Raw genomic sequence first — 22737 nt, 5'->3', positions numbered from 1 at the left:
GGTACTCGGTCTCCCAGTGACACCCGATCCACCACAAAACATTCAGAACCACTCCCACCTAAACCCCTGACACCGCCTCGGGGACCCCACCACCCGACATTCCCTAACGTTCTTCTAGAACTTGGATTACTTGGTTGTAGACATTTTGATACCCCGTTTCAGGATCCCCTCTCGAAGAAAGTCTTTTGTCTGTCAACGCCTGACGATACCGTCCCGGTCGGATCGCAACCGAGGCTTCGCATCCATTCGCCCGCCTGGGAGTGAGACAAGTCCTCCACGACACACTCGCTTGCTCGCCGGGGGCTCCCTTGTGGCCTGACGATCTCTGGCCGGCATCCCCGCCTCGCGCCCTCTTTCGAGTCTGCACGTTCTCTCCTTCATGAATTTGCGCTTCCCGGGAGCGCGGGAAGCGGGCAGCCATCATGTCGAACGCAAATAGCATCAAGGTCGTCGCTCGGTTTCGCCCGCAGAATCGGGTCGAGATCGAATCGGGCGGCCAGCCCATTGTCAGCTTCGATGGCCAAGATACGTGTACCGTCGATGTGAGTGTCGCCGCGAACCTTTGGGCTACCTGCCGTTCTTTGTGGTGTCTTTTTTTGCTAATTGCCTGGTTCAGTCCCGCGAGGCGCAAGGAAGTTTCACGTTTGACCGCGTGTTCGACATGTCATGCAAGCAATCCGACATCTTCGACTTCTCCATCAAACCAACCGTCGACGATATCCTCAACGGCTACAATGGTACCGTTTTCGCCTACGGCCAGACGGGCGCGGGAAAGTCCTACACCATGATGGGCTCCAGCATCGATGACGACGACGGCAAGGGTGTTATTCCGCGAATCGTCGAGCAGATATTTGCAAACATCCTCTCCAGCACGGCGAATATCGAGTACACGGTGCGGGTCAGCTACATGGAAATCTACATGGAACGAATTCGCGACCTTTTGGAGCCACGGAACGACAACCTCCCCGTTCACGAAGAAAAGAACCGCGGGGTGTACGTCAAGGGGCTGCTAGAGATATACGTATCGAGCGTGCAGGAAGTGTTTGAGGTAATGCGGAGGGGTGGAAACGCGAGAGCAGTGGCTGCGACGAATATGAACCAGGAGTCTTCGCGCTCGCACTCGATCTTCGTCATTACCATCACCCAAAAGAACGTCGAGACGGGCTCGGCGAAGAGTGGCCAGCTCTTCCTTGTCGACTTGGCGGGTAGCGAAAAGGTTGGCAAGACAGGCGCCAGCGGCCAGACGCTCGAAGAGGCGAAGAAGATCAACAAGAGTTTGAGCGCCTTGGGCATGGTCATCAACTCGCTGACAGACGGGAAATCCTCCCATATCCCCTATCGAGACTCAAAACTCACCCGCATCCTGCAGGAGTCCCTTGGTGGCAACAGCCGGACCACCCTGATCATCAACTGTTCTCCCAGCAGTTACAACGATGCCGAAACTCTCAGCACGCTGCGCTTCGGTATGCGCGCCAAGTCGATCAAGAATAAGGCCAAGGTCAACGCCGAACTCAGCCCGGCCGAACTCAAGATGATGGTCGCCAAGGCCAAGACGCAAATCACCACGTTTGAGAGCTATATCGTCAACCTCGAGAGCGAAATACAGTTATGGCGTGCCGGAGAGACGGTATCCAAGGACAGGTGGGTACCGCCTCTTTCTGCGGACGGTGTGGCAGGAGCAAAAGCAGAAGGGAGACCGGCAAGGCCATCGACGCCGTCCCGGCTACTGCCCGACAGGTCCGGGGCCGAGACGCCGGGCATGTCGGAGAGGGCTGGAACCCCGAGCCTACCGTTGGAGAAGGACGAGCGGGAGGAGTTCTTGCGCCGCGAGAATGAGCTCCAGGACCAGCTTGCCGAGAGAGAAACCCAAGCCGCGACCATGGAGAGGCAGCTGCGGGAAACAAAAGAGGAGATGGCCGGGCTAAAGGAGCACGATGCGAAGATAGGGAAGGATAACGAGAGATTGGTCAGCGAGTCCAACGAGTTCAAGATGCAGCTAGAGAGGCTAGCATTCGAAAACAAGGAGGCGCAGATCACCATGGACGGATTAAAGGACGCCAACGCGGAGTTGACGGCAGAGTTAGACGAGGTAAAACAGCAAATGCTCGACATGAAGATGAATGCCAAGGAGACCAGCGCGGTCCTAGACGAAAAGGAGAAGAAGAAGGCGGAAAAGATGGCCAAGATGATGGCTGGCTTCGACCTTAGCGGGGACGTCTTCAGCGACAACGAGCGGTCAGTAGCCGACGCCATCGCGCAAATAGACGCCCTGTACGAGATTAGCTCTACCGGCGATCCGATCCCGCCTGACGACCTCAAGGCGCTGCGGGAGAAGTTGGTCGAGACGCAGGGCTTCGTGCGGCAGGCCGAGCTGTCCGCGTTTAGCGCGGCGTCCAACGAGGCGGAAGCGCGCAAGCGCGCTGACCTCGAGACCCGGCTAGAGGCTCTCCAGCTCGAGCACGAGGACATCCTGTCGCGCAACCTAGACGAGGCGGACAAGGAGGAGGTCAAGGCCATGCTGACAAAGACGCTGTCCGACAAGACGACCACGCAGGTCGAGCTGATCGAGGGCCTCAAGTCGGACCTCACCCTCCGGGCATCGGAGAACGAGCGGCTCAAGGCGCTTGTTGACGACCTGCAGCGGCGCGTCAAGGCAAACGGGGCGGTACCGATGGCTAACGGCAAGACGGTGCAGCAGCAGCTAGCCGAGTTTGACGTTATGAAGAAGAGCCTGATGCGTGACCTGCAAAACCGATGCGAGCGCGTGGTCGAGCTCGAGATCTCGCTCGACGAGACCCGCGAGCAGTACAACAACGTGCTGCGCAGCAGCAACAACCGCGCGCAGCAGAAGAAGATGGCCTTCCTCGAGCGCAACCTCGAGCAACTCACCCAGGTGCAGCGCCAGCTCGTCGAGCAAAACTCGGCACTCAAGAAGGAGGTTGCCATCGCCGAGCGCAAGCTCATCGCCCGCAACGAGCGCATCCAGAGCCTCGAAAGCCTGCTCCAGGAGAGCCAGGAGAAGATGGCACAGGCGAATCACAAGTACGATAACCCCCTCACCCCATCATGGCCATGTTGTCTTTCCCTTCCCCCACGGATGCTAACCACACGCGTACCACAGATTCGAAGTGCAGCTCGCGGCGGTCAAAGATCGGCTCGAGGCGGCCAAAGCTGGCAGCACGCGCGGGCTCGGTTCTCCCACTGGCATCGGCGGCTTCAACATCGGCAGTCGCATTGCTAAACCGCTTCGTGGCGGCGGTGACTCTGCTGCTTCAGCCCACCCCACCATCGCGAATCTCCAGAGCCCGCCCGAGAATAAGAGATCGAGCTGGTTCTTCCAGAAGTCGTGATGAGGAGGCGGTAGCGGCAGCGGCAGCGGCCACGATGGTAGTAGTAGAAGCGGGGGGGTGTGCGGGGTGGGGAGGAGACGACATAGAGGCGTGTCGGTGTCATTTTGGGTGTTGGATCGGGGGCTGGGCTTGTCAAGAGGTACATTAAGCAAATGAAATGGGAGGGTACGTACAGCGGAGGGCGGAGGGTGGTGTGTTGAGATGATATATACCCTTTCCCCGCTTTTGTCTGGTCGTCGTGACCGTATGGCCCCTTTGTTGAGGGGGCGTGTGGCTCGCTAGACTTGGGCCGCAATGACCAGGCCCGACTTAGATAACTCTTGCTTATGTGTGATGTTGGAAAAAGTAAATGTCGTGCCGGTTGCGTGTTGTAGACTGGATCGGCTTGTTGGAGGTTGGTGACAGATATTGTGCGGGGAGGTGTTGGAAGCAAGGACGACAAGTAAATCATGCCCCTTACACGAAGTCCAGTTCTGCAGTTGGGGTATTACGTTCTTCCGTAGCACGGATCCCTTTGGTCCTATCATTCATGGAAGCGTTTGTAAGACGCTTGTTGGTAGACTAACAGTCTGAAGTTTGCGAAGGCATGAGTTTGCCCACAAGGGCGGTCGTTCAACCATAAACCGAGCCATCTCCATAGCCCTTCTGCTGCTTGTGTTCTCATACATTATATATAGCAGTATGAGCTCTGACAGCGTACAAAATCACTAAACACAAGAGGAAAGACGAACTGGCGAGAATATCTTGGGTATAACCAGATATTCATTTTTTTGTTTTGTTCATTTTACTCCCTTCCTCCTTTGTTTCTGTTTTGTTGTTTTTCTTTTTTTGTATCAGAAATTCCAGCGAAGAAAATGAATCAGGGCTGAGTTGTAGACAATCAAATGCTATGAAACCGGTTTCCGGAAATCATCAGGAGAGCAGGTATCCTTAATCCAACATAGTACATTCTGCCATTCTTTCATATCCCTCCTATCTCAGAACCAACCCACGCCCTCGAGCCAGCAAGTGGTAAAAACACTTATTTACCACCGCTCATCAGGCCCATCACCAAAATTTCCACGCCGACGATGGCGCCCATAACGAAGTAGACGCCCATGCTCACGAAGAAGACCTTGACGCGCAGCAGGTAGATCCTGAGCCAGCTCGAGCGCGGGATGGTCTTGATGGCGGCGCCGAAGGTGGCGAAGCCCTTGCCGGTGACGACCTCGGGCTCGACGCGGCCGGCGAAGGAGCGGTCGAAGGGGACGATGGGGTCCTCGTCGGCGGGCAGCAGCGACGCCTGCACGCGGGCCAGGGCGGCGTGGGCGGGGATGGCCAGCAACACCTGCAGCGCGAGGGACAAGCCGGCAACGGCGGTCACCTTGGCGAGGTAGGAGCCATCCTTCGGCTGATCACAGATCTTGTCCGGATTCTTCGCGTCGGGCATGCAGAGGCCGACGCCGCGGGCGAGCAGCTCGGGGAAGAGGACGGAGGCCTGGACGGCGGCCCAGAACAGGAAGGTGGGGAACCAGGCGGCCACATAGACCTTCTTGAGGGCCGGGATGCGGCGGAAGAAGGACTTGGTCGAGGGCGGCGTGATGACGAGATGGGTCCAGGTGGTGGCAAGCGGGGTGGCGGCGAGGAGAGCAAGAAGATGGGCGATGCGGAACGGAATAAAGGGCGCCAGGGCCAAGAAGGCGGCTGTGAGGGCGATGACCATTTGGATCACAAAGGCGTAGCCGAGGCCGCGGAAGTTGGCAAGCCAGCCGCCGCGTGAGCGGATGAGGGCGTTGGTAGCGCGGAGGGAGGCCGTGATAGGCTTACCCGGCTGGGGGGCGCTCACCGGGTCGTTATCCGTCTTGGGGGTGCCGTCATCGTTCATAGGCACCGCCTCGTAGTCGGGGAGGGGGTCCTCCACGGCGGCGAGGGTGGGGTAGACGGTCGAGAGGGTGTACACGAGCTGAGAGAGAGTTGTCAACCGACTGATCAGCGGTAACTTCAGAGTTCAGGAAGTTGACTTACGATGAGAAAGACGGGGAGAAAGACGACGAAGTCGGCAATGAAGACAAATGTGGCCACCGCACTTGGCCACTGCATTTGAGGAGGTGGGTTGTCAGCGAGTCGCTTGAGCAGCGACCCGCCGGCGACGGTGACGGACGAATACATGGTTAAACAAAACGAAGAGAAGAGACAGCTATATTGCTGAGATACAAGAAAAGAAAACGAAGGTGAAGGCAACTGATGAACTGGTAACCTGATAACAGAGGTGAAAGGCGGCTTCAAATACCAAGCCTTACTGAACGAACGCTGGGAAGAGTTGAAATGAGATGGCGCCGAGATGGGGGCTTCATCAAGTTATAAACGGACCCCATTGCCTGAGCATGAATGGCCACGCCCAGAAGGATCCGGGCGTCTGCCTGGCACAAATCCCAAGCATCAGCGGACAGAAGCGAGCACCGCCCCTGGACCCCACCCCACCTGCCCGCCCGATCCGGTTCATCCAGTGTGCAATGGGCGAACTAGGCACTTAACTAGGCTCTTGTCATACGGAGAAATTATTGGTGGCGCTAACTCAAAGCATCGAACATGTTCAGCCTTGCGCGTTCAGTTGTGACAAGTCATTTGAACCTGTCGTCAGAACTAGACATCAATAATTTACGGATGCTCGTCAAGCCTTAAGCGCTGAGAAACCTGGTCCGGGGGAGTGCCTGAGCGCGATGGGCCTGATGCTGCAGCTGTGCCTTGAGACGTCCACTAAACCCTAACCCTACGATATCGCCACCCGAAGAGATCTCAACACCCGGCCCGATCCATGCTACCTACCTAATTTAAATAGGTAGTTTGGTGAGCCTAGAGCGCTGCGCGTAGCAGGTATATAAAATATCTTTGTGGGCATCGACTAAATCCCCAACTTTCTGTATTGTAGTTTCGTCTCCGAGAAAACCCGAGAGTGAGTTAAGTCGGTAGTGGGAGAGTACCTCGGAGGCAGGTACGAGTTGCAATGCGGGGCTCTTGATACCAGACCCTCTTCGATATCCAAGACCAAGCCCATCATCACTGAAGCGATATTATCAAACGACAGGCCCTCAGTCATTCACAACCTAAACCTTTTTAAATTCTAGAAAAATAAGTTGGCCGAACCTCACAATCCCCCTCCATTCATCAAACACCTTTTTACCTTTTTGTGCATGGAAGGCGTGCCCATGTCGGCACCATCAATCCCCAACCTACTCTCCTTGCGGGGCGGGGCAACCGGGCGAGGCCGGGGTCGGGCCCGAGGTGGCCCAGGCCGAGGTGGTACTCCGGGATCCGGGCCCGGCCCTAGTCACGATGCAACAATACAGGGCACCGACAGCGACGCAGCCGTCTCTCGTTTGAGCGCGGTGGAACTGGGCTACCTATCAGATTCCTACGCCCGGCTCTTTGTACAAGGCCCTGCTACTCGTCGTCTCCCCATCATCAATAGAGGCACCTATACGCGGACCACCGCCATCGATGCTCTCGTTGACCGCTTCCTCGCCTCCACCAGCCCAGATGAGCCTAGGCAAATCGTGTCCCTAGGCGCAGGCACTGACACCCGCTGTCTGCGCCTCTTCGCTTCAGCTCAACACCACCGCAATATCGTCTATCACGAAATCGACTTCCCAGCAACCATGGTCCGTAAACAAGCCCTCATCAGCTCTACCCCTCTTCTACGGACGCTTCTCTCTACACCAGAACCGCTCTCCCCCACCGCATGGCACTCCCACTCGCTCACCCCTCCCAACAACCAGAACAACAACAGTAACAATAACAACAACAACAAAAACAACACCCTCACCCTCCACGGCCTCGACCTGCGCACCCTAACCCCCTCCACCCCACCCCTCCCCAACCTCCTCCCCGCCGCCCCAACCCTCCTCCTCTCCGAATGCTGCCTCTGCTACCTGCCCCCCCAACACGCCAGCGCCGCGCTCTCCCACTTCAGCACGCACCTGCCCCACCTCGCGCTCGTGCTGTACGAGCCGATCCTGCCGCACGACGCCTTCGGCAAGACGATGGCGTCCAACCTGGCGGCGCGCGGCATCGGCATGCCGACGCTGGAGGCCTACCCCACGCCGGCTGATCAGGAGCGGCGGCTGCGCGAGGCGGGGTTTGCGGAGGTCCGCTCGAGAAGTGTGGATGGGATTTGGGAGGGTTGGGTGGGGGAGGGGGAGAAGGAGAGGGTGGATTTGGTGGAGGGTGGGTTGGATGAGGTGGAGGAGTGGCGGTTGTTGGCGGGGCATTATATCGTTGCTTGGGGGTGGAGGGGTGGGAAGGGGGATTTGGATGTTGAGGGTGGTGGTGCTGGTGGTGGGGGGTAGGGGATGGGTGTGGTATGACCTGAAGCTGTGGAATGGTGAGTATGCTGGGTATAGCAGTGTTAATGCTTTTTGATGTAGTTCCAAGGGTAGCAATAACTAAGTCACCAATAAAACTACTGTGGTTTGGTTGAGTTACCTATTATAGTGTAAAACTTAATGATTAAAGCATTTCGTCCCAGCTGTGTTGGGAATAACTGGAACTAGGAGACCTCTAGCCGTACGATTTAAATTGAACTACAGTAAAATATAAGAAACAAAAGAGATCCATACGTAAAAACTGTATCGTAATTATAACTTGCAGCTGACGTTGTAAGTGACTCCTGTGTCAAAGGGAGTGATCAAGGGCTCCCACTAGGTGCGCGGGTCCGCGCGGATTACGTAATTCCAAATGCTAATGTAATCGCTAAATATGCATCTAACAGAACAGTGCCCCGCGCCTCCATCAACGCCATCGCCAGAACTAATTACAATACATCTGAATACCGCAGAGGGCATGCCCTTGAGGTCCTTATATGGCCAACTGCATGGCACTTCGTACACTTGCTTGGAGCCCGACGGGGCTCAAGTGCCTGGACCTGGGCCTCAACTGCCTCAAACTGACTCGGCTCCCGCTTTGTACTTGATTTGGGGAGTGAGCTTTGAGCCCGAATTGGCTCAATGCGCTGGCGAGGCTTAAGGAGTAGCTGTGGGGTTCCCTTGCGCTTTAAATGCCAATGTGAGTGGAAGTGGTTGAGAAGAAGAGGCTCGCCTTGGAGAGCATCAAGTGCATGCAAGCATGGGAGCCCGTAGACACGAGTAAAAGTACCTGTGCAAGTTAGGGATCGAGGACGGTCTGTCTCTGCAAGTAGCTTCCGTTGCTCCTCGACCTTCCTTAACGCCTCGTGTGACACCCATCCTCGTACGACTCCATACAATGCCCCAGAAAGCTCAAGCGGAGTCCGAGTCTGTTGCCTTGCCTGCCATGCTTGTAACTCGGCGAGCTGGTTCTGGAGAGCAAGTCGGATTGCCTTCTAAGCCTCGAAGAGGTTGAATGTCGATCTCCTCAAGTATGACTTGAGGAGGGCGTGGATCCCTTCTACTCGTGAGGTAGCTGTATTGCCAAAATGAGTCGACTGGTCGACCCAAGCGCGTACAAGCTTCTCCTTGAATGGGATAAGCCACGTGGTCTTGATATACCCGACCTCGTTGGGGTGTTCAACAGCGTATTTTTGTTGAAATTGTGCAAGCCGGTTGGCATACTCCTCTTCTGTTGGCGAACTAATGATCGAATGCCAAGAGTCGTAGAATTCTTTCCACTTCTCAGCCTCCGGGAATGCTGGTTGGCATCGGGCAAGGACTGCCTTGTTCGCATGCCAGATGCAGATGAGCGTTGCAGCAGAAGGGAAGAGCGCTGAAGCTGCATTTATGGCTGCAAGGCAGCGGTCCGTAAGAATTACAGACGGGAGAGTAGTATTGCATTGCTCGTACAGTGACTTTAACTGCTCGAGAGCCCAAGTGTAGTCTTCCTCTGTCTCGCCGCTCAGGAATGCAAATGCAATACAGAAAGACCGTTGTGCTGCATCAACGCCAATCATATCAAGGAGAGGCATGCCGTACTTATTCGTCTTGTATGTACAGTCAAGAAGTAGTAGCTCAGGGTAAACTTGAAGGTAAGCAAGGGAGTCGGGATGCGCGAAGAGAACTGCTGTGACACGGCCATCTGGTGTAAACTGGATTCGACTCCAAAAGCCCTCCTTCTCGAGTTGGTTGGCTAGCGCATGAATCGGGCTCTGGCCTTCACAAGCATCTCGACGTACATCCGCGATCCGGTTGTAGATATCTTGCCGGGTAGCTAGCGAGCCACTTTGTCGTACAAGGGTCTGAATCTCTTTCGGTGCGAGACCAGCGTTCGAGAAGTCTGCAAGTTGTGAAGTACCTCCAGAGAGTTGTCGATGAACTGGATGCGCGACTGGGTGTTGGCTTGGTTCATGGTTATGTACCGAGAATCGAGAATCGGGGCGGTGTTTAAGAACCCAACTACCATCGGACGACTCTTTAGCTAGGACCGAGAAGGGGCAGCTGGTCACTCGACTACTAGTTCTTCTCTGGCGACTGCTTGATGCCTCGGGGGGCCGGCGGCCTCGGTCGCAGGCGTATGTAACTGTCATTCTCCCGCTCTTCTCGGTGGTCGACTTTCCAGTCGTGAAGGCGTAACCTCTCGTTATAGCCCATGCATTGATTGCTTCAAACAAGGCGTTTCGAGAGTCGTAAATATTCTCAGGAGGGAGGCAGTCGTCTGCAAAAGAGGTGGCCATCGCGGCGGCGGCGGTATCGGTGGTGGTGGAAGTGGTGTTGGCGTTGATGGAGGCGCGGGGCACTGTTCTGTTAGATGCATATTTAGCGATTACATTAGCATTTGGAATTACGTAATCCGCGCGGACCCGCGCACCTAGTTAGTGGGGTGATCAAGGTATGTCTTACGTAATCATCCACTGTCGCAGCTGGGGAACCTGAACCAGCCTGCTGGCCGCTGATGGGACTTGACATCCTCAAACTCACTTCTCTGTCACGGCATGTGACAGTCCAGAATAGGTACACCACATACAACACGTTCAACTTGGATATTCATCACTTCAACAATTCCGATTCTTATTGCTTGACACACCAGCTCAAGGCCGTGCACGGATGCACAATTGAGTGCCTAGAAATAACAGGCCCATCCAACCGACCGTCCCATTCCATTCCTCCTTCCATCGCTTCTTCCCGCTCATCCACCCACGCTCAACGCTTGCTCACTTTACGCATTTATCACTACCTATCATTACCAATAAGTGTCTTGTTCATTACTATTTTGGTACAACATTTTGGACTAGCCATTATCGGCGAATCGGCTTTCTACAGACAAGATGGCAGACAAGGACAAGCAGTACAAGTATCGACAGGAGATACAACAGGTATGTTGTGTTTATCCCTTTGTGGGTTTAAAGTGTTTTTACCCAGATTGTGATATTATCGCATTGCTTTGTTGCTTTAATGCACGCTTTATCACCCTCGAGTGTTGGTGATGGCCGTGTCGAGAAACACCTGGAGATGCGGCTCGGCATATACACTTGGATTCTTTTGTCCCACTGGCATTGGCATTGTGTGAACACTAGCCCTGTTATCAAAGTGAACAAACTTACACTCAACCCCACGATGATAGCTGGCTTTGCAAGTGCTGGCTAATCCATGTCGTCCACCTTGTTCAGGCCAGTGTGCTCTCCTAGCATTAGCCATGGAGAGATGGCGGCTGCTGTTCAACCAGAGAGTCGGCTGGTCACAAACAGAGCACTTAAAAAGGCCATTTTTGGGATTTGGGTGCTGTGGCGTTTGGAACAAGCACATATCAGAACACTAGGGCACCTCGTCGGACATCACCAAATGAGAAGGAACCCGGATGGGCATCCTGCTCTCGGCGCCATCTCCCGGGTGAGCGTTATTTAAGGACCTCTCGACGAGCAGGCTATCGTCACTCCCACAGATGGTCCGGCTATGGGCTACCGCCAATTTCCTCCTTCTGACAACCGCTCCCTGTCCCTAAGCATCGAGCTTTGTTGGTGCTCAGGCCGATGGGAAAACATCCATCGACTAGAGGAAGCAGCTGGAAAAGTCCAGTATGGAACCCTATCCTTACGATAACGATCTAACCCCGGAACTCATCACTCGAGCGCTCCAGTGCTGGCCGGTTTTACGGCCGAGGACTTCGATTCTGCGGCCTGTACCGACAAGCCCTTCGATCCAAGTCGGCAGTGATAACGAATGTGATGATAGCCAATCCTCACACAGTCCGTCTGATTCAGAAGATACCGATTCGGACGACGATATGGAAATGGAAAATCACCAGGATCATATTCATTCTAACCAAAACGCCATCCATCACTCGGCAAAGGACATGGAAGCGCCTTGGGAAGTGGCCGAGGAGGGCGATGACCAATTACGAGGTTCTCTACCAACCAGTCCTCTTTCGTTGAACTCTACGTCACCGCCTTCCACCGCCGGCCCCATCTCACCTGTTTCTTCGGATTTTATGCAACCCATTACTCCGGAGTCACAGCAACCTGAGAAGCACATTCCCTCTGCGGAGAAGCTTCCACTCCACCCAACACAAGAAATGTTTCGCCCATCAAATTGTCAGCGCGGGGCGCAGACCGCCGCCGCCGTATTCCAACAAGCGTTCGACAAAGCGGCCGGCACTAGCACTGGAATTGAGTTAAAAAGCCACCGGCGTCGCCTAGAGCTCAAGTTGGGCGTCCACGGCACTTCTCTCAACCATCTACGCTGGGCCTTCAAGCTCGCCCATGGCAGTGCCATATCTTCCATCAGCAATCAAGTGGTTGCTGATGGGCAGGAAATCGATCTTATCGAACCGCACCCTCGCGAAGTAATTGCTGACTATCTTGCCCACAATTACAAGATGATGTATGTATCGGGCGAAACGGGAGAGCCTTCTGTCGAGACGACAGGCATCATCGAGGATATTGTGCGCCAACAAGTTATCGAGATTGTAAGTCTAGACTCCCAGACGTTTATATTGTCTTTTATTTCTTTTACTAACTGTCACTTTAGCTTAGAAACTGTACGGAACTGGCGGCGCGGCGCGGATCGCGTTCCATCACCATCAACGACCTTATCTTTCAGATCCGCGACGACGCCCCAAAGGTTTCTCGGCTCCGCACTTTCCTCTCGTGGAAAGATGTGCGCAAGAACGTCAAGGACTCGGATGACAAGGGCGGAGAGGCGGACTTGGGCGCCGGAGAGGATCCCAGCGGTGGTGTGGTTGCCGGCGGCCCCGTTGACGATACGGCAAAGAAGAACAAGAAGGCCAAGGTCGGGCTCCCCTGGGAACCGGCCTCTTTTTTCCCCGCCGAGGTACCGGAGCGCGAGGACGAGGAAGACGAGGAGGAAGAGGAGATGAACCACATCACGCTGCAGCGGCTGCGCAAGGCCGACGAGCGGACCAAGGCCATGACCAAAGAGGAATACGTTACCTGGTCCGAATACCGCCAGGCATCCTTTACCTACCGCAAGGGCAAGCGGTTCCGCGAGTGGGCCGGCTTCGGCATTGTTACAGACAGCAAACCGTCGGACGACATTGTCGACATCCTGGGGTTTCTGACCTTTGAGATGGTGCAGACGCTGACGGAGGAAGCGCTCAAGATCAAGGAGAACGAGGATCAGTACCGCGAGCGCACGGGAGAGAACGCGGGCAAGAAGCGCAAGCTGCCCGGCGGCGGCGGCCTGTTCGACCCGCCCAGCGAAGGCCGCAGCCCCGTCGAACCCCGCCACATCCAGGAAGCCTTTCGTCGACTGCAGCAGCGGCCCAAGAAGTTGAGGGCTATGCTTAACGGCACGAGACTGCAGCAGAGGACGATGCTTAAGTTGATTTGAGTGTTTGTTTGGCCGAGCTTGTTCGAGATTTTGGCTGGTTGACCACGTTGAGGGTCAGGTTGGATTCAAGGCATGGCGTGATGGGTTTGGCGAATGATTTGGCGTTGGGTCTAGCGAGGCCGATATCCCAGTTTTGTTTCTATTTGTTTGTATCCCTGTAGTGTATCGGGATTGATAAATGTACACTTATTTTATTTATTGACTTAATATCTCCTTGACCTTGAACAAAGGAACGTTGTCACTCAGTTGTTGCTTGTTGTGTACCCTCCCCTGTAAGCTCTTATCGATAGGTTTTCCATGGCGGACAGACCCCTGCACACTACCCCGCCATCTCCAACACCCCACATTAGAGCTGCCAGCCGCAACTTCGCGACTGCCTGCCGTGCATACGCAACTCCATCTCTTCCGAATATAGGAGCCTGGTTGATCTCATAGATTTAAAGCCCCAGAGGTGTTCCACATTTCGTTGCTCATCTCTCAACCGACTGCGTACATACACACATACGAACCACCTCTCCTAACCGTCAAGATGCCTCCCTCTCCCCCCACGCTCGTGGTACGTCACCCCCCTCCTTCCCCATCCACTCACTTAGACACACTCCCTCCTCAGTCCCACCCACCACCCATCACTACTAACACACACCCACACTCTCTCCCCAACTCACTAACCCCTCCCCCCCAGCCCAAAATCAAAGTCCAACTGAAGCTCTCCATCGCGCGCCTGCGCATGGTGCAGAAGCGCGACGAAGCGCTGGCCAAAACCCAGCGCCGCGCCATGGCCACCCTGCTAGAACAGGGCAAGACCGACTCGGCGCGCATCCGCGTCGAGAACATCATCCGCTCCGACATCATCACCGAGCTGCACGAGGTGCTGGAGCTGTACTGCGAGCTGCTGCTCGCGCGCGCGGGCCTGCTGGAGGCGCCGCCGCCCTGCGACCCGGGCCTGGAGGAGGCGGTGAAAAGTGTGATTTATGCGGCGCCCAAGACGGAGATTAAAGAGTTGGGGGCGGTGAGGGCGCTGCTGGCGGAGAAGTTTGGGAAGGAGTTTGTGCTGCAGGCGATGGAGAATGAGGATGGGCGGGTGAGTGAGCGGGTGGTGCGGAAACTGAGTGTGGCGCCGCCGAGGGAGGAGCTGGTGCAGGGGTATTTGGAGGAGATTGCCAAGGCGTATGGGGTGGATTGGCCGCCTGGGAGGAGGGCGGAGGAGGCGTTGGGGGAGCCGCCGGGGTTTGTGGACGGGGAGGATGGTGGGGATGATGATGGTGAGGGGGGTGGGCAGCGGGCGGGGCAGGCGGAGAAGCCGTTGCTTGGGGAGGATGGGGAGGCTGGCGCGAGGGAGGAGCTGAATATGGCGACGCCGCCGAGGAGTTTTAGCCCTTCGAGCCCGCTACATGTCAACCCGCCGAGCGCGTCGACGGATAATATCCACCCGAAGGTGACGCTCAACAAGGTGGAGTTGACACCGACGAAAAAGCCGGTTGCTGCTAGCAGGAAGCCCGTGGCGAAGAAGCCGAGTATTGCGGATGGGGTACCGGATGTGGACGAACTGGCGAAGAGGTTTGCTGCTCTGAAGAGGTAGAGTGTTTGCTCGGGGTGTGCCGTTACGTCTTGGGTATGGCGTGGTTGTGTTACTGTTCTCGGTCTGGCATTGGGTAGGATGGTTCGATGGAGTTTGGTGTCTTCGTTTCCCAGATCTCGTTGGCACTATCAAAGGTGCATACCTGAATTTGGAACCCAGTTTGCTTTGAAGCTCCTGTTTTCTCCCAAACACAGTGACGAAGCGACAGCTGATTGCATGCAGCCCATGCCGAAAGAAGGCTTAGGAGAAGAGAATCACTCTTTCATCCCAACATGTTGTCTGTCACACTATCATAGATCTTCGACACCCTTCGTGCACGACAATCACATCGACACCATCCCCGGAGAGACTAACAGTGCCATTAACCAAGCCATTAAGTGATATATAACTGTGCTCTATTATATTTCGCATTCCCACACTTTTTCTGCGAATTGATCCTGCCCCTCCAGTCGACCGTGCCTTCCTCAGCAACCCCCTCAACCGAGCAGTCATCCTTCTTTTCTTCAGCAACCAATCTTGTACCTTAGGTACTCTCCTTGTCTTTTCCTCCTCTCATCGAGGCAATAGGCCACTCGACTGAAGACTCTTCCCACTTTTTCGTCACTCTGCCCTCTCTCCTTTTTCTTCATCGACGTCTCTTCCACCATCCGACTTTTTCTCTCCCTTGTTCGTTCATCGCAGCGAAAGCACCGAGATTATCTTATTTAAAGGCGAAGGCGCCAATTTACGCATCATTTTTTGTGCAGTTTCTCTCCGAGGTTGGTCGAACTTTTCGGAGTGATCCCTAAGCTGCTCGTCAACCCAAGAAACCCAAGCAGGGCCGACTTACAAACCTCCATATATCCTGTCCTTCTCTTCACAGCGAGGGAGCTCGTGTCTTCCTAAGTTTGCCGGAATGGACAAACCCGACGACACGGAGCAGATCCTCGAAACCTTGAGGCTTGAAACTCTCAAGGACATTCCTCTCGCTCAACTTTCCGAGGCGATAAAAAGGAACCTATCGGCCGATGTGGACCAAAGGCAGATCCTGGACATTTATATAATGTGGCTTCATCCTCGCCTCATGGATATCGATGTATCAGCCAAAGGGTATCTCGGTCTTGAGATCTTTTACCTGTACCATTTTCTGAAGGCTTTGCCCGGCGACCATTCTCGCCTTGCCAATGCTTTTCACGATTGGCAGCGCAGCCAGGCTGTCGGAAACTCCGACATCTCGACGAAGGTTAGAATTGCCGAGGCCGAGTTCCGCAGACTGATGCCCGCCTTGGAGAATAAGCGTCCGGAACGTAACACGAATTCTTCAGTGTTAGAGGACCGCTTCGGCAACATGCACCCCGACAGGGCCAGGCTATCTCAAAACATGGATGTCTCAATATTAGAGAACCGCTTCGGCAACATGCACCCTGACAGGGCCAAGCTATCTCAAGACACCTGCATAGTCATCGAACTTGATGATGATGACAATGACGGCGATGCTGTTCCCATCTCCTCTAAGTCCAAGCGGAGAGGCCGTCGCTCAGGCAAGGGTAAAGGCGGCGGTGGGCCCCCTGGGTTATCCTTTTTGACTGGATCTAACAAGCTGCCCATGAATGTCAAAGCTGAGATCAATCATAACGGAAACTCGGAAGGCCCCGGGGTCTCGAAGTCTCAAGGAAAGCCAATATCGAAGCCCAAATCTAAGCCGGGGTTGAAGGCGGCCTCGAAGTCTCAAGAAAAGCCAGTATCGAAGCCCAAATCCAAGCCGGAGTCGAAGCCCAAATCCAAACCGAGGTCGAAGTCAGCCACGTCTACCACTCCACCAGAAGGCAAGGTAGCCCGCGGCCCCTCGAGCATGAATTCGGGATCTATGACACAGCGAAGGCTGGCATCTGTAAAGCACAGCGGCCACCCCAGTGATGGGCGTCGAGGCGGCCCCCGCGAGTACCGACCTGTTGAGGCTCGGGATCGCTCCCGGTCGCCGCTGCGCAAACTCGACAAGCACATTGGCAAAGACGCACAAGGCCCCCCAAAGGGAAACTCTTCAGGGAGTCAGACCCTCGCTCGAAAACTGTTGCGCAAACGTAAAGCCTCGCCCTCACCCTCGCCCTCGCCTCTCGCCTCGCGGAAGAGGGGAAAACGGGCCAGGAAGATCAGTAGCAGTCTGTCGAATTTAGACTCTTCAAAAGTGAAGGAGCCTCTTGAAGAAATGCGACAGCCGCGTGGCGACGAAGCCAATGAGAGAGACGATTCTCGCGCCGATGATCACCAACCGCCTGAGCCCGTTCCGCCGAAGAAGCGCAACCAGAAGAAGAAGAAGAAGATTAAGAGTAGTCTGAGAGTTTTGCCATCTTCGAAAGTGAAGCAGCCTCCCGAGGAAGTGCGGCTGTCGTATGATGACGAAGCCGATGAGAGGCATGAGAGCAATTCTCGCGCCAACAATCACGAACCCTCCGAACTTATCTCGCGAAACAGGCGTACCCGGGCCAAGAATGTCAGGGATAGCCTGATGGCTTTACCACCTTCGAAAGTGAAGCAGCCTTCTGAGGAAGTGCGGCTATCGTATGACGACGAAGCCGATGAGAGATGTAAGAACAATTCTTGCGCCAATGATCATCAACTGCCCGGGCTTACCTCGCCGAAGAAGGCTACCCCGGTTAGGGAGGTCAGGGGCAGTCGGGTGGTCTCGCCAAACTTGAAAGTGAAGGAACTTCTCAGGAGACCGCGGGTGTTATCTGACGGCGAGATCGATGAGACGTTTGAGCCTGCCGTTCTCGAACTGATCAGGGTTGAGAGCGTCAAGACGGATCTTCTTCCGCTTGATCCCCCCTCCAACCCCTTCTCGGCCTTCTCCTTAGAGGGCCAGGAGAGTCTTTTGCGAGTCAATAAGACTTCTAACGAGCCTCGACTCTGCGCGGCTGATTTTTACGATATCTGGGATGGCGAAGAGCAGCCAGTGGAGGCCATCAACCCTGAGATGGCAGCCGACGCAAATGTTGCGAGGGAGCTTGAACAGGCTCCAGTGTTAGCCCAAGACATGGTTGAGTTGACTATGGCGCTTGCTGGGCTGGCCAATCCGACCAACATGGAAGGAGAAGATGCGGTGATGGCTGAGCATGGACCCGAGATGACCTTTGTTGTTTCTCCCGATGCCGCGCGCCTGGAGAGGCTCGCCGAAGGAAGTTCCCGGTCCGAGATATCTCCCACTGTTGAGGCAATAATACAGGACTGTGAAGCCGGTATCATTGTTGAGCCCACCAATAATGGGGTGCTTTCAGCCGAGAACGTCGCAAAAGCCACGATGACCGAGGAGTCCAACCAAGCTGTTCAAACCGGTGCCTTTCCTGGCCAGTTCGTCGCACCTGAGGCTATTGATGTTAGAGAAGCTGAGTCTCTTTCTCCTCGCCCTTTCAATGGATCACCCATGGAGGTTGAGGTGATGGCTACAGCGGCCAACAACTTATCAACCACATTGGGCGAGCCTGTGAAAGTGGTCGCCGGGCCCGGAGCCGACATAGAGATGGCCGAAGGGCAACTTTCTTTTGTTACCGAGGACCCGACTGCCGCTCGTGATTGTGATATATAAACGGCATTTGTCCTCAGCTTTTCGCTGGTCACGACCTCCCGAGCTTGGACATAGTATCGCCGCGGCTGGGGGTTTTCCAGTTCTCGAGGAGCAAGATGCGCTTTATCAGAAGACGAGTCGGGCGACATTGGTAACGAAGACCGGCCAATGCTGCTCTTGAAACCCTGTCGTTCATTTTTCCCCCCTTTTTTCCCCCACTTCTCTGCCTTCGACAAGCGCAGTCAGCGGCTTCCCCTTTTCAAAAGCCGATTTAGTTTAGGCCTTGCTTTGTTATTGTTTCTGCCTGCTTTCAAGTTGCGATCAGGGGTGGCATCGGGGTAGCTCCTCAGCGAAGGTTCGGCGGGCGCGAGAGAACACCGGCTATTGTTGTGTGATAGATTGTGGGACATGTAATTTAGATAGTCTGAGACGCGGCCTTTTTCGCAGCCTCCTAATTATTGATACAATACACTTATTCCTGGTCCGTTGGTCCTTCGGGCGATTCCCCGTATTCTCAGCGACTGTACGTTGAATATGATCGTAACCAGACCCCTCTTATTCCGTCTGTGCTTCACTCCAAGGCGATTCTCGTCTCCTCAATACCGTCCTTGGACATGGCATGATATCTCGTCTTCCAGTCCCGTACCTCATCTGTCCGCCTCCGTAGCCCTTTCAGGTGGCGTTACCGCAGCCGTGTGCTGTCACTGTATGGGCAATAACTGCTCGGCGCAGCACATCTGCCGGCCCACCTCGGCTGGTTCATACGCGGTCCGGCGAGGCCGCCGCCATCTTCTCGCGCCAAACCCAACCCAGCTCCTCAACACAGTCCGTACGCATGCCAGGGCGAACAACCTCCACCTTTTACCCCGTAGTATCACTCCAACTTATCCAAATGCTCCAACCTCGTCAACACAACCTGCTTGCTCGTCTCCTCAATCTCCCCGGCCAAGAAAACCTCATCGAGAATGGCGTAGACCTTGTAGAAGTTGAAGACGAGGTCGAGCTCGCACACGTTGCCGAAGAAGGCGTCGAGCACCTCGACGAAGAAGTGGATGGCCTCGAGGAAGGCGAGCTCGTTGTCGTTGGTGTCGACACAGGCGCAGAAAAAGAGCCCCGCGTACCGCCGGTACACCACCTTGTGGTTGCGGAACTCGACGAAGTTGGACTGGTACTTTTGGTCGCGCGGCGCGACGAGGCGGTGGACCTGTACAAGAGGAGGTGGGTTAGTTAAGATGGGGGGGGGGGGGGGGGAGGGGGGCTTTTTGGTGGGAATGAGGGGTGAGTTGGGAGGTGGGAGGGTATGTTGGATGGATTGTATTTACTCACCTCTCCTTTGAGCTTGATCTTTTCGTCGTCGCTGTAAGGGACGTACCACTTGGCAAGGCGGGTTTTGCCCCTGGTCGATGTTAGCGGTCGGGTGGATTTATTGGTTTCATGGCTCGGGCTGAGAGACGCACTGCCGGTTCTGGATGAGAATAAAAGACAACATTGCTGCGGCGCGGAGTGCCCGCGTGTTGTCTTACTGCTGCCGCGCTGAGCTAGGATGGTGAAGTCGCGGTTCTCGGTTCCAGGGGATGGGAGTGGGATTGGGGATCGGGGATTGGATATGAGAAGGGTTAGGGTTGGTATCTGATTACAACCGGCCTTCAAGGTGCATACTATGCAGGTACTGACATGCTCACACTCAAACCTGAGACTACCGCCAGTTACACAATAAAATCGCAAGGGTCTAGATCAAATAATTAGGTAGCTCAAATATATGATAACCTTGCCCCGTCTCCCATGTATCACCACTGCCAAATCCCAACCTCTAGTGGTTCTTGTTGCCCAGGTCGTTCTAAATGCTCCAAACGCCAATGCTGCTGTCATCCCCTGTCCGTTCTACATAGTCCCCCTCCCCCCCTCGGACCTAACTAAACATATTCTAGTTTCATTGGAAGATCCATGATACAGTTTGAAACCCCACCAGAGGATTCTGTCTCGCCGGCGAAGAATCTAATCCTCAGCAGCCCCCTTGCCTTCCTCTTTCATCCGCTCCTCGTACTGACGCCGAATGGTTATAAGCGTCACAACAATGCCAAACCCGCAGGCGATTAGGGTGACAAAGTACGCATTCTTGTAGCAGTCCACTCCAATGGGACAATATCGCTCGCCGTCAGGTCCGATCACGGTGTGGCTGTCGAAGACCACGCCGTAGAACAGGTTGAAAATGTTACCGGAGATGGCGGGAGCCAGCGTCATGAAACCCCAGTTCTGGCTCAAGCCGTGAATGCCGAATGACTCGGCGACGATGGAGGGGAAAACGCCAAATAGGAAACCGTAGCCTAGACCCGAGAGGCCTGAGACGAAGGCTAGAAAGTTCGGGTTCGAGATGTTGATGGCGCAGACCTGGGCGATGCAGAAGACGAAGCAGGCAACGACGAGACACCATGCGCGGTTGGCGTGCATAGACTTGACGAGAAAATCGGATCCAACACCTGGGATACTGTCAGTGCCGCGGCGGAGGGGGGGGACGGAAGGAAAAGCTTACCGCTCAGCAGTCTACCACAGAAGCTACCGACCGACAGAATGGAGACGTGCATCTGCTGCCGATGAACAAGGAATGCCTCGTCAACCGAGTCGTCGTAGAGCTTCCAGAGCGCCTTGACGTCTTGGCCAATGTTGCTGTGCCGGAGGTTAGCTAGCTGTACGCTTGAAAATGCTTGCCCTGTATGACCAACTTACTTGATGGTCATCAAGCCAATGCCCGCCAGAATGCCCATGATGGTAAACAGCTGCCAAAAGTCGATGCTGCGCATAAGGCGCCAGCCACGGATATCTACACGACGGGAGCGATCTAAATCAACACTGTTCTGGACAAGGACTTCGCCAGCCACCGACGACACCGACGACTTGGACATGAGGGATGACGTCTCGTCCGCATCAGCCTCGTGAGACCGGCCGTCTGGGGGTTGCGGAAGGGCCGCCTCGACATCAACTGGGCCGCCCGCGGCGGCGGGGGATTCGTGGGAGGGTCCGGCCGTAGCGACGGGAGTCGTGTAGGTGGTGGGCGACATACCAGGGTCTGCGTCGATGGAGCGTCGTCTGCCATGTTGACGACGTGCGGCTTTGGCCTCTTCAGAGACTGTGCGGTGCAGCTGCTGCGAGTCGGACAACCCGGATGTGCTCGGGAGGCTCTGGTAGGAGGTGTGCGGGTACACCTTGAGGAAGAAGAAACCAGTGAAAATAAGAGCGAAGGTGCCCGCAGCCAGAAGTGTGAGAAACGCGCTCGTATCGCCGGGGAAGAATATGCCACCGCAGAGGGAGAAGAAGAAGGCGCTGAGGCCGAAGGCGGCCAAGGGGAAAGCGGTCGCGGTGCCCCGGTGGTGCGGCCAGTTCAGGGCGGACGTCTTGACAGCGGCAGCGAAGGCCATGCAGCCGCCCAAGCCGGTCAGGAAGGCGAAGAAGCACAGAGCCGGCACGGAGCCTGATGCCGTCTCCCAGGCGGCGCGGAAGGGGACGTAGCCAACGCCGAGGCACAAGGCACCGGCGAGAACGGCAGGGCGCGGACCGCGGTGGTCGACGAACAGACCGACGGGGACACCCAGGGCGTACATGCCCATGTTGCCAGCCAAACCGATGAGGTTGATCTGGGTGGTGGTAAGGTGCAGCTTGTCAGCGAATTGCGGCGCCCAGGCCGAGTAGCCGTAGTTGGTGCCGCATGCCAGCGAGATCATGACGGCCGACACGCTGGACACCAGCCGGGCGCGGTGTAGGTTTGCGTCCCTCATTATGTTGGATTTGGAGAGAGTTAACGGGGAATGCTGTGGATTGCGAATGTTGTTGTCGATCGATATCACGGGTTAGGCTATCGCGATAGACTATCACGTTCAAGTATGTATCACAATGAAGTATCACGATAAAGTTATCAAGGTGCAGCTTCAACCGTATTGAGGCATCCCGGCGGGGGATTGAGCTTTGTGCGACCAGAGTCGCGGTACCGTGTGTTGGCGCGGCACGCAGGTGAAGAGTATGTTATTTGCAGTTGTGTGAAGGCGACTTCATCGTAGTAGGTGAAGGTGGCAAGAGGGATGAAGGAACACAGCTTATGGCAGAGAGAAGGAAGGGCATTTGACGCCTCTGGCCCGTGGGTTTCAGAAGCCTTGGCGTATCCGGGGTCGGCTTGGACCCTGGTGACAATTGACATGCTCTTTCAGCTGCCTGCTAGTTATCAGAAGCGGGTCTCGGTTCTTGCCGCCGCCTTCGCTGGTCCGGACCACTGATTCGCCGAACGGAAATTGAGAGCCGACATGGGATCGCGGGAATGCAGCCCGAAGACTCCCCAGGCAAGCTTGGTAAGCCAGGGTCAAGCCACAGGCCCGATATGGATGGGAGTTACGAGGGGGAGGTTCCTTGCCAAAGGCCGCCTGATAGCAAGTCACACCGCCCGAGTTCCTGGATCTTGGGGTCTTGTGGACGGGAAATCTCCAAGCGGGTGGGACGCATGACACGCCGGATGCAAACCAAAAGAAAACTCAGTCTCTGTCGGTCAAAGCC

General features: G+C 55.4%; 8 protein-coding genes across 8 annotated transcripts; 5 read left to right on the top strand and 3 right to left on the bottom strand.

Annotated features, from left to right (window-relative positions):
• The first annotated feature begins 343 nt into the window (after positions 1 to 343).
• Positions 344 to 3489, top strand: F5144DRAFT_237215 (P-loop containing nucleoside triphosphate hydrolase protein). The gene is made up of 3 exons (XM_066783316.1): positions 344 to 542; positions 617 to 3042; positions 3122 to 3489. The coding sequence occupies exons 1-3, from the start codon at positions 423 to 425 to the stop codon at positions 3348 to 3350; spliced, it is 2775 nt and encodes a 924-aa protein (XP_066643117.1). The 5' UTR covers positions 344 to 422; the 3' UTR covers positions 3351 to 3489.
• Positions 3490 to 4086: 597 nt separating this feature from the next.
• Positions 4087 to 5590, bottom strand: F5144DRAFT_237229 (uncharacterized protein). The gene is made up of 2 exons (XM_066783317.1): positions 5355 to 5590; positions 4087 to 5292 (listed from the first exon to the last, which is right to left on the bottom strand). Exons 1-2 carry the CDS (start codon positions 5496 to 5498, stop codon positions 4372 to 4374), a joined length of 1065 nt encoding a protein of 354 aa, XP_066643116.1. The 5' UTR covers positions 5499 to 5590; the 3' UTR covers positions 4087 to 4371.
• A 945-nt stretch (positions 5591 to 6535) lies between these two features.
• Positions 6536 to 7675, top strand: F5144DRAFT_489255 (S-adenosyl-L-methionine-dependent methyltransferase; the record flags this gene model as incomplete). The annotated part of the gene is made up of 1 exon (XM_066785715.1): positions 6536 to 7675. The coding sequence occupies one exon, from the start codon at positions 6536 to 6538 to the stop codon at positions 7673 to 7675; it is 1140 nt and encodes a 379-aa protein (XP_066643115.1).
• A 4432-nt stretch (positions 7676 to 12107) lies between these two features.
• On the top strand, positions 12108 to 13081 carry F5144DRAFT_592832 (transcription initiation factor IID, 18kD subunit-domain-containing protein; the record flags this gene model as incomplete). Its single annotated transcript, XM_066790397.1, has 2 exons — positions 12108 to 12197; positions 12260 to 13081. 2 exons carry the CDS (start codon positions 12108 to 12110, stop codon positions 13079 to 13081), a joined length of 912 nt encoding a protein of 303 aa, XP_066643114.1.
• A 345-nt stretch (positions 13082 to 13426) lies between these two features.
• Positions 13427 to 15006, top strand: F5144DRAFT_612516 (regulator of Vps4 activity in the MVB pathway-domain-containing protein). Its single transcript, XM_066791719.1, has 2 exons — positions 13427 to 13637; positions 13764 to 15006. Exons 1-2 carry the CDS (start codon positions 13611 to 13613, stop codon positions 14658 to 14660), a joined length of 924 nt encoding a protein of 307 aa, XP_066643113.1. The 5' UTR covers positions 13427 to 13610; the 3' UTR covers positions 14661 to 15006.
• A 549-nt stretch (positions 15007 to 15555) lies between these two features.
• Positions 15556 to 18428, top strand: F5144DRAFT_629895 (uncharacterized protein; the record flags this gene model as incomplete). Its single annotated transcript, XM_066792401.1, has 1 exon — positions 15556 to 18428. One exon carries the CDS (start codon positions 15556 to 15558, stop codon positions 18220 to 18222), a length of 2667 nt encoding a protein of 888 aa, XP_066643112.1. The 3' UTR covers positions 18223 to 18428.
• Positions 18429 to 18576: 148 nt separating this feature from the next.
• Positions 18577 to 19777, bottom strand: F5144DRAFT_572669 (AP complex, mu/sigma subunit). Its single transcript, XM_066788910.1, has 3 exons — positions 19659 to 19777; positions 19528 to 19597; positions 18577 to 19405 (listed from the first exon to the last, which is right to left on the bottom strand). The coding sequence occupies exons 1-3, from the start codon at positions 19688 to 19690 to the stop codon at positions 19076 to 19078; spliced, it is 432 nt and encodes a 143-aa protein (XP_066643111.1). The 5' UTR covers positions 19691 to 19777; the 3' UTR covers positions 18577 to 19075.
• A 125-nt stretch (positions 19778 to 19902) lies between these two features.
• On the bottom strand, positions 19903 to 22392 carry F5144DRAFT_236958 (major facilitator superfamily domain-containing protein). The gene is made up of 3 exons (XM_066783315.1): positions 20926 to 22392; positions 20732 to 20865; positions 19903 to 20678 (listed from the first exon to the last, which is right to left on the bottom strand). Exons 1-3 carry the CDS (start codon positions 21969 to 21971, stop codon positions 20197 to 20199), a joined length of 1662 nt encoding a protein of 553 aa, XP_066643110.1. The 5' UTR covers positions 21972 to 22392; the 3' UTR covers positions 19903 to 20196.
• Between the last annotated feature and the right edge of the window lie 345 nt (positions 22393 to 22737).

Source organism: Chaetomium tenue (assembly GCF_020726465.1).
Source record: "Chaetomium tenue strain MPI-SDFR-AT-0079 chromosome Unknown F5144scaffold_4, whole genome shotgun sequence".
Taxonomy (NCBI): Eukaryota; Fungi; Ascomycota; class Sordariomycetes; order Sordariales; family Chaetomiaceae; genus Chaetomium; species Chaetomium tenue.
Note: the sequence above shows the minus strand (reverse complement) of the source record. Positions and strands in the feature narration are given on the sequence as shown.

What these genes read in the sequence shown, in the direction of transcription:
- F5144DRAFT_237215 (XM_066783316.1), top strand. Translation starts at nt 423, where the DNA reads ATGTCGAACGCAAATAGCATCAAGGTCGTCGCTCGGTTTCGCCCGCAG. An exon ending in AAGATACGTGTACCGTCGAT is followed by an intron (nt 543 to 616) that starts GTGAGTGTCGCC and finishes TGCCTGGTTCAG; the next exon opens with TCCCGCGAGGCGCAAGGAAG. An exon ending in ATGGCACAGGCGAATCACAA is followed by an intron (nt 3,043 to 3,121) that starts GTACGATAACCC and finishes CGCGTACCACAG; the next exon opens with ATTCGAAGTGCAGCTCGCGG.
- F5144DRAFT_237229 (XM_066783317.1), bottom strand. Translation starts at nt 5,498, where the DNA reads ATGTATTCGTCCGTCACCGTCGCCGGCGGGTCGCTGCTCAAGCGACTC. An exon ending in TTCTCCCCGTCTTTCTCATC is followed by an intron (nt 5,293 to 5,354) that starts GTAAGTCAACTT and finishes ACTCTCTCTCAG; the next exon opens with CTCGTGTACACCCTCTCGAC.
- F5144DRAFT_612516 (XM_066791719.1), top strand. Translation starts at nt 13,611, where the DNA reads ATGCCTCCCTCTCCCCCCACGCTCGTG. An exon ending in CCTCTCCCCCCACGCTCGTG is followed by an intron (nt 13,638 to 13,763) that starts GTACGTCACCCC and finishes CCTCCCCCCCAG; the next exon opens with CCCAAAATCAAAGTCCAACT.
- F5144DRAFT_572669 (XM_066788910.1), bottom strand. Translation starts at nt 19,690, where the DNA reads ATGTTGTCTTTTATTCTCATCCAGAACCGGCA. An exon ending in ATTCTCATCCAGAACCGGCA is followed by an intron (nt 19,598 to 19,658) that starts GTGCGTCTCTCA and finishes AACATCGACCAG; the next exon opens with GGGCAAAACCCGCCTTGCCA. An exon ending in AGATCAAGCTCAAAGGAGAG is followed by an intron (nt 19,406 to 19,527) that starts GTGAGTAAATAC and finishes CCTCTTGTACAG; the next exon opens with GTCCACCGCCTCGTCGCGCC.
- F5144DRAFT_236958 (XM_066783315.1), bottom strand. Translation starts at nt 21,971, where the DNA reads ATGAGGGACGCAAACCTACACCGCGCCCGGCTGGTGTCCAGCGTGTCG. An exon ending in ATTGGCTTGATGACCATCAA is followed by an intron (nt 20,866 to 20,925) that starts GTAAGTTGGTCA and finishes CCTCCGGCACAG; the next exon opens with CAACATTGGCCAAGACGTCA. An exon ending in CTGTGGTAGACTGCTGAGCG is followed by an intron (nt 20,679 to 20,731) that starts GTAAGCTTTTCC and finishes ACAGTATCCCAG; the next exon opens with GTGTTGGATCCGATTTTCTC.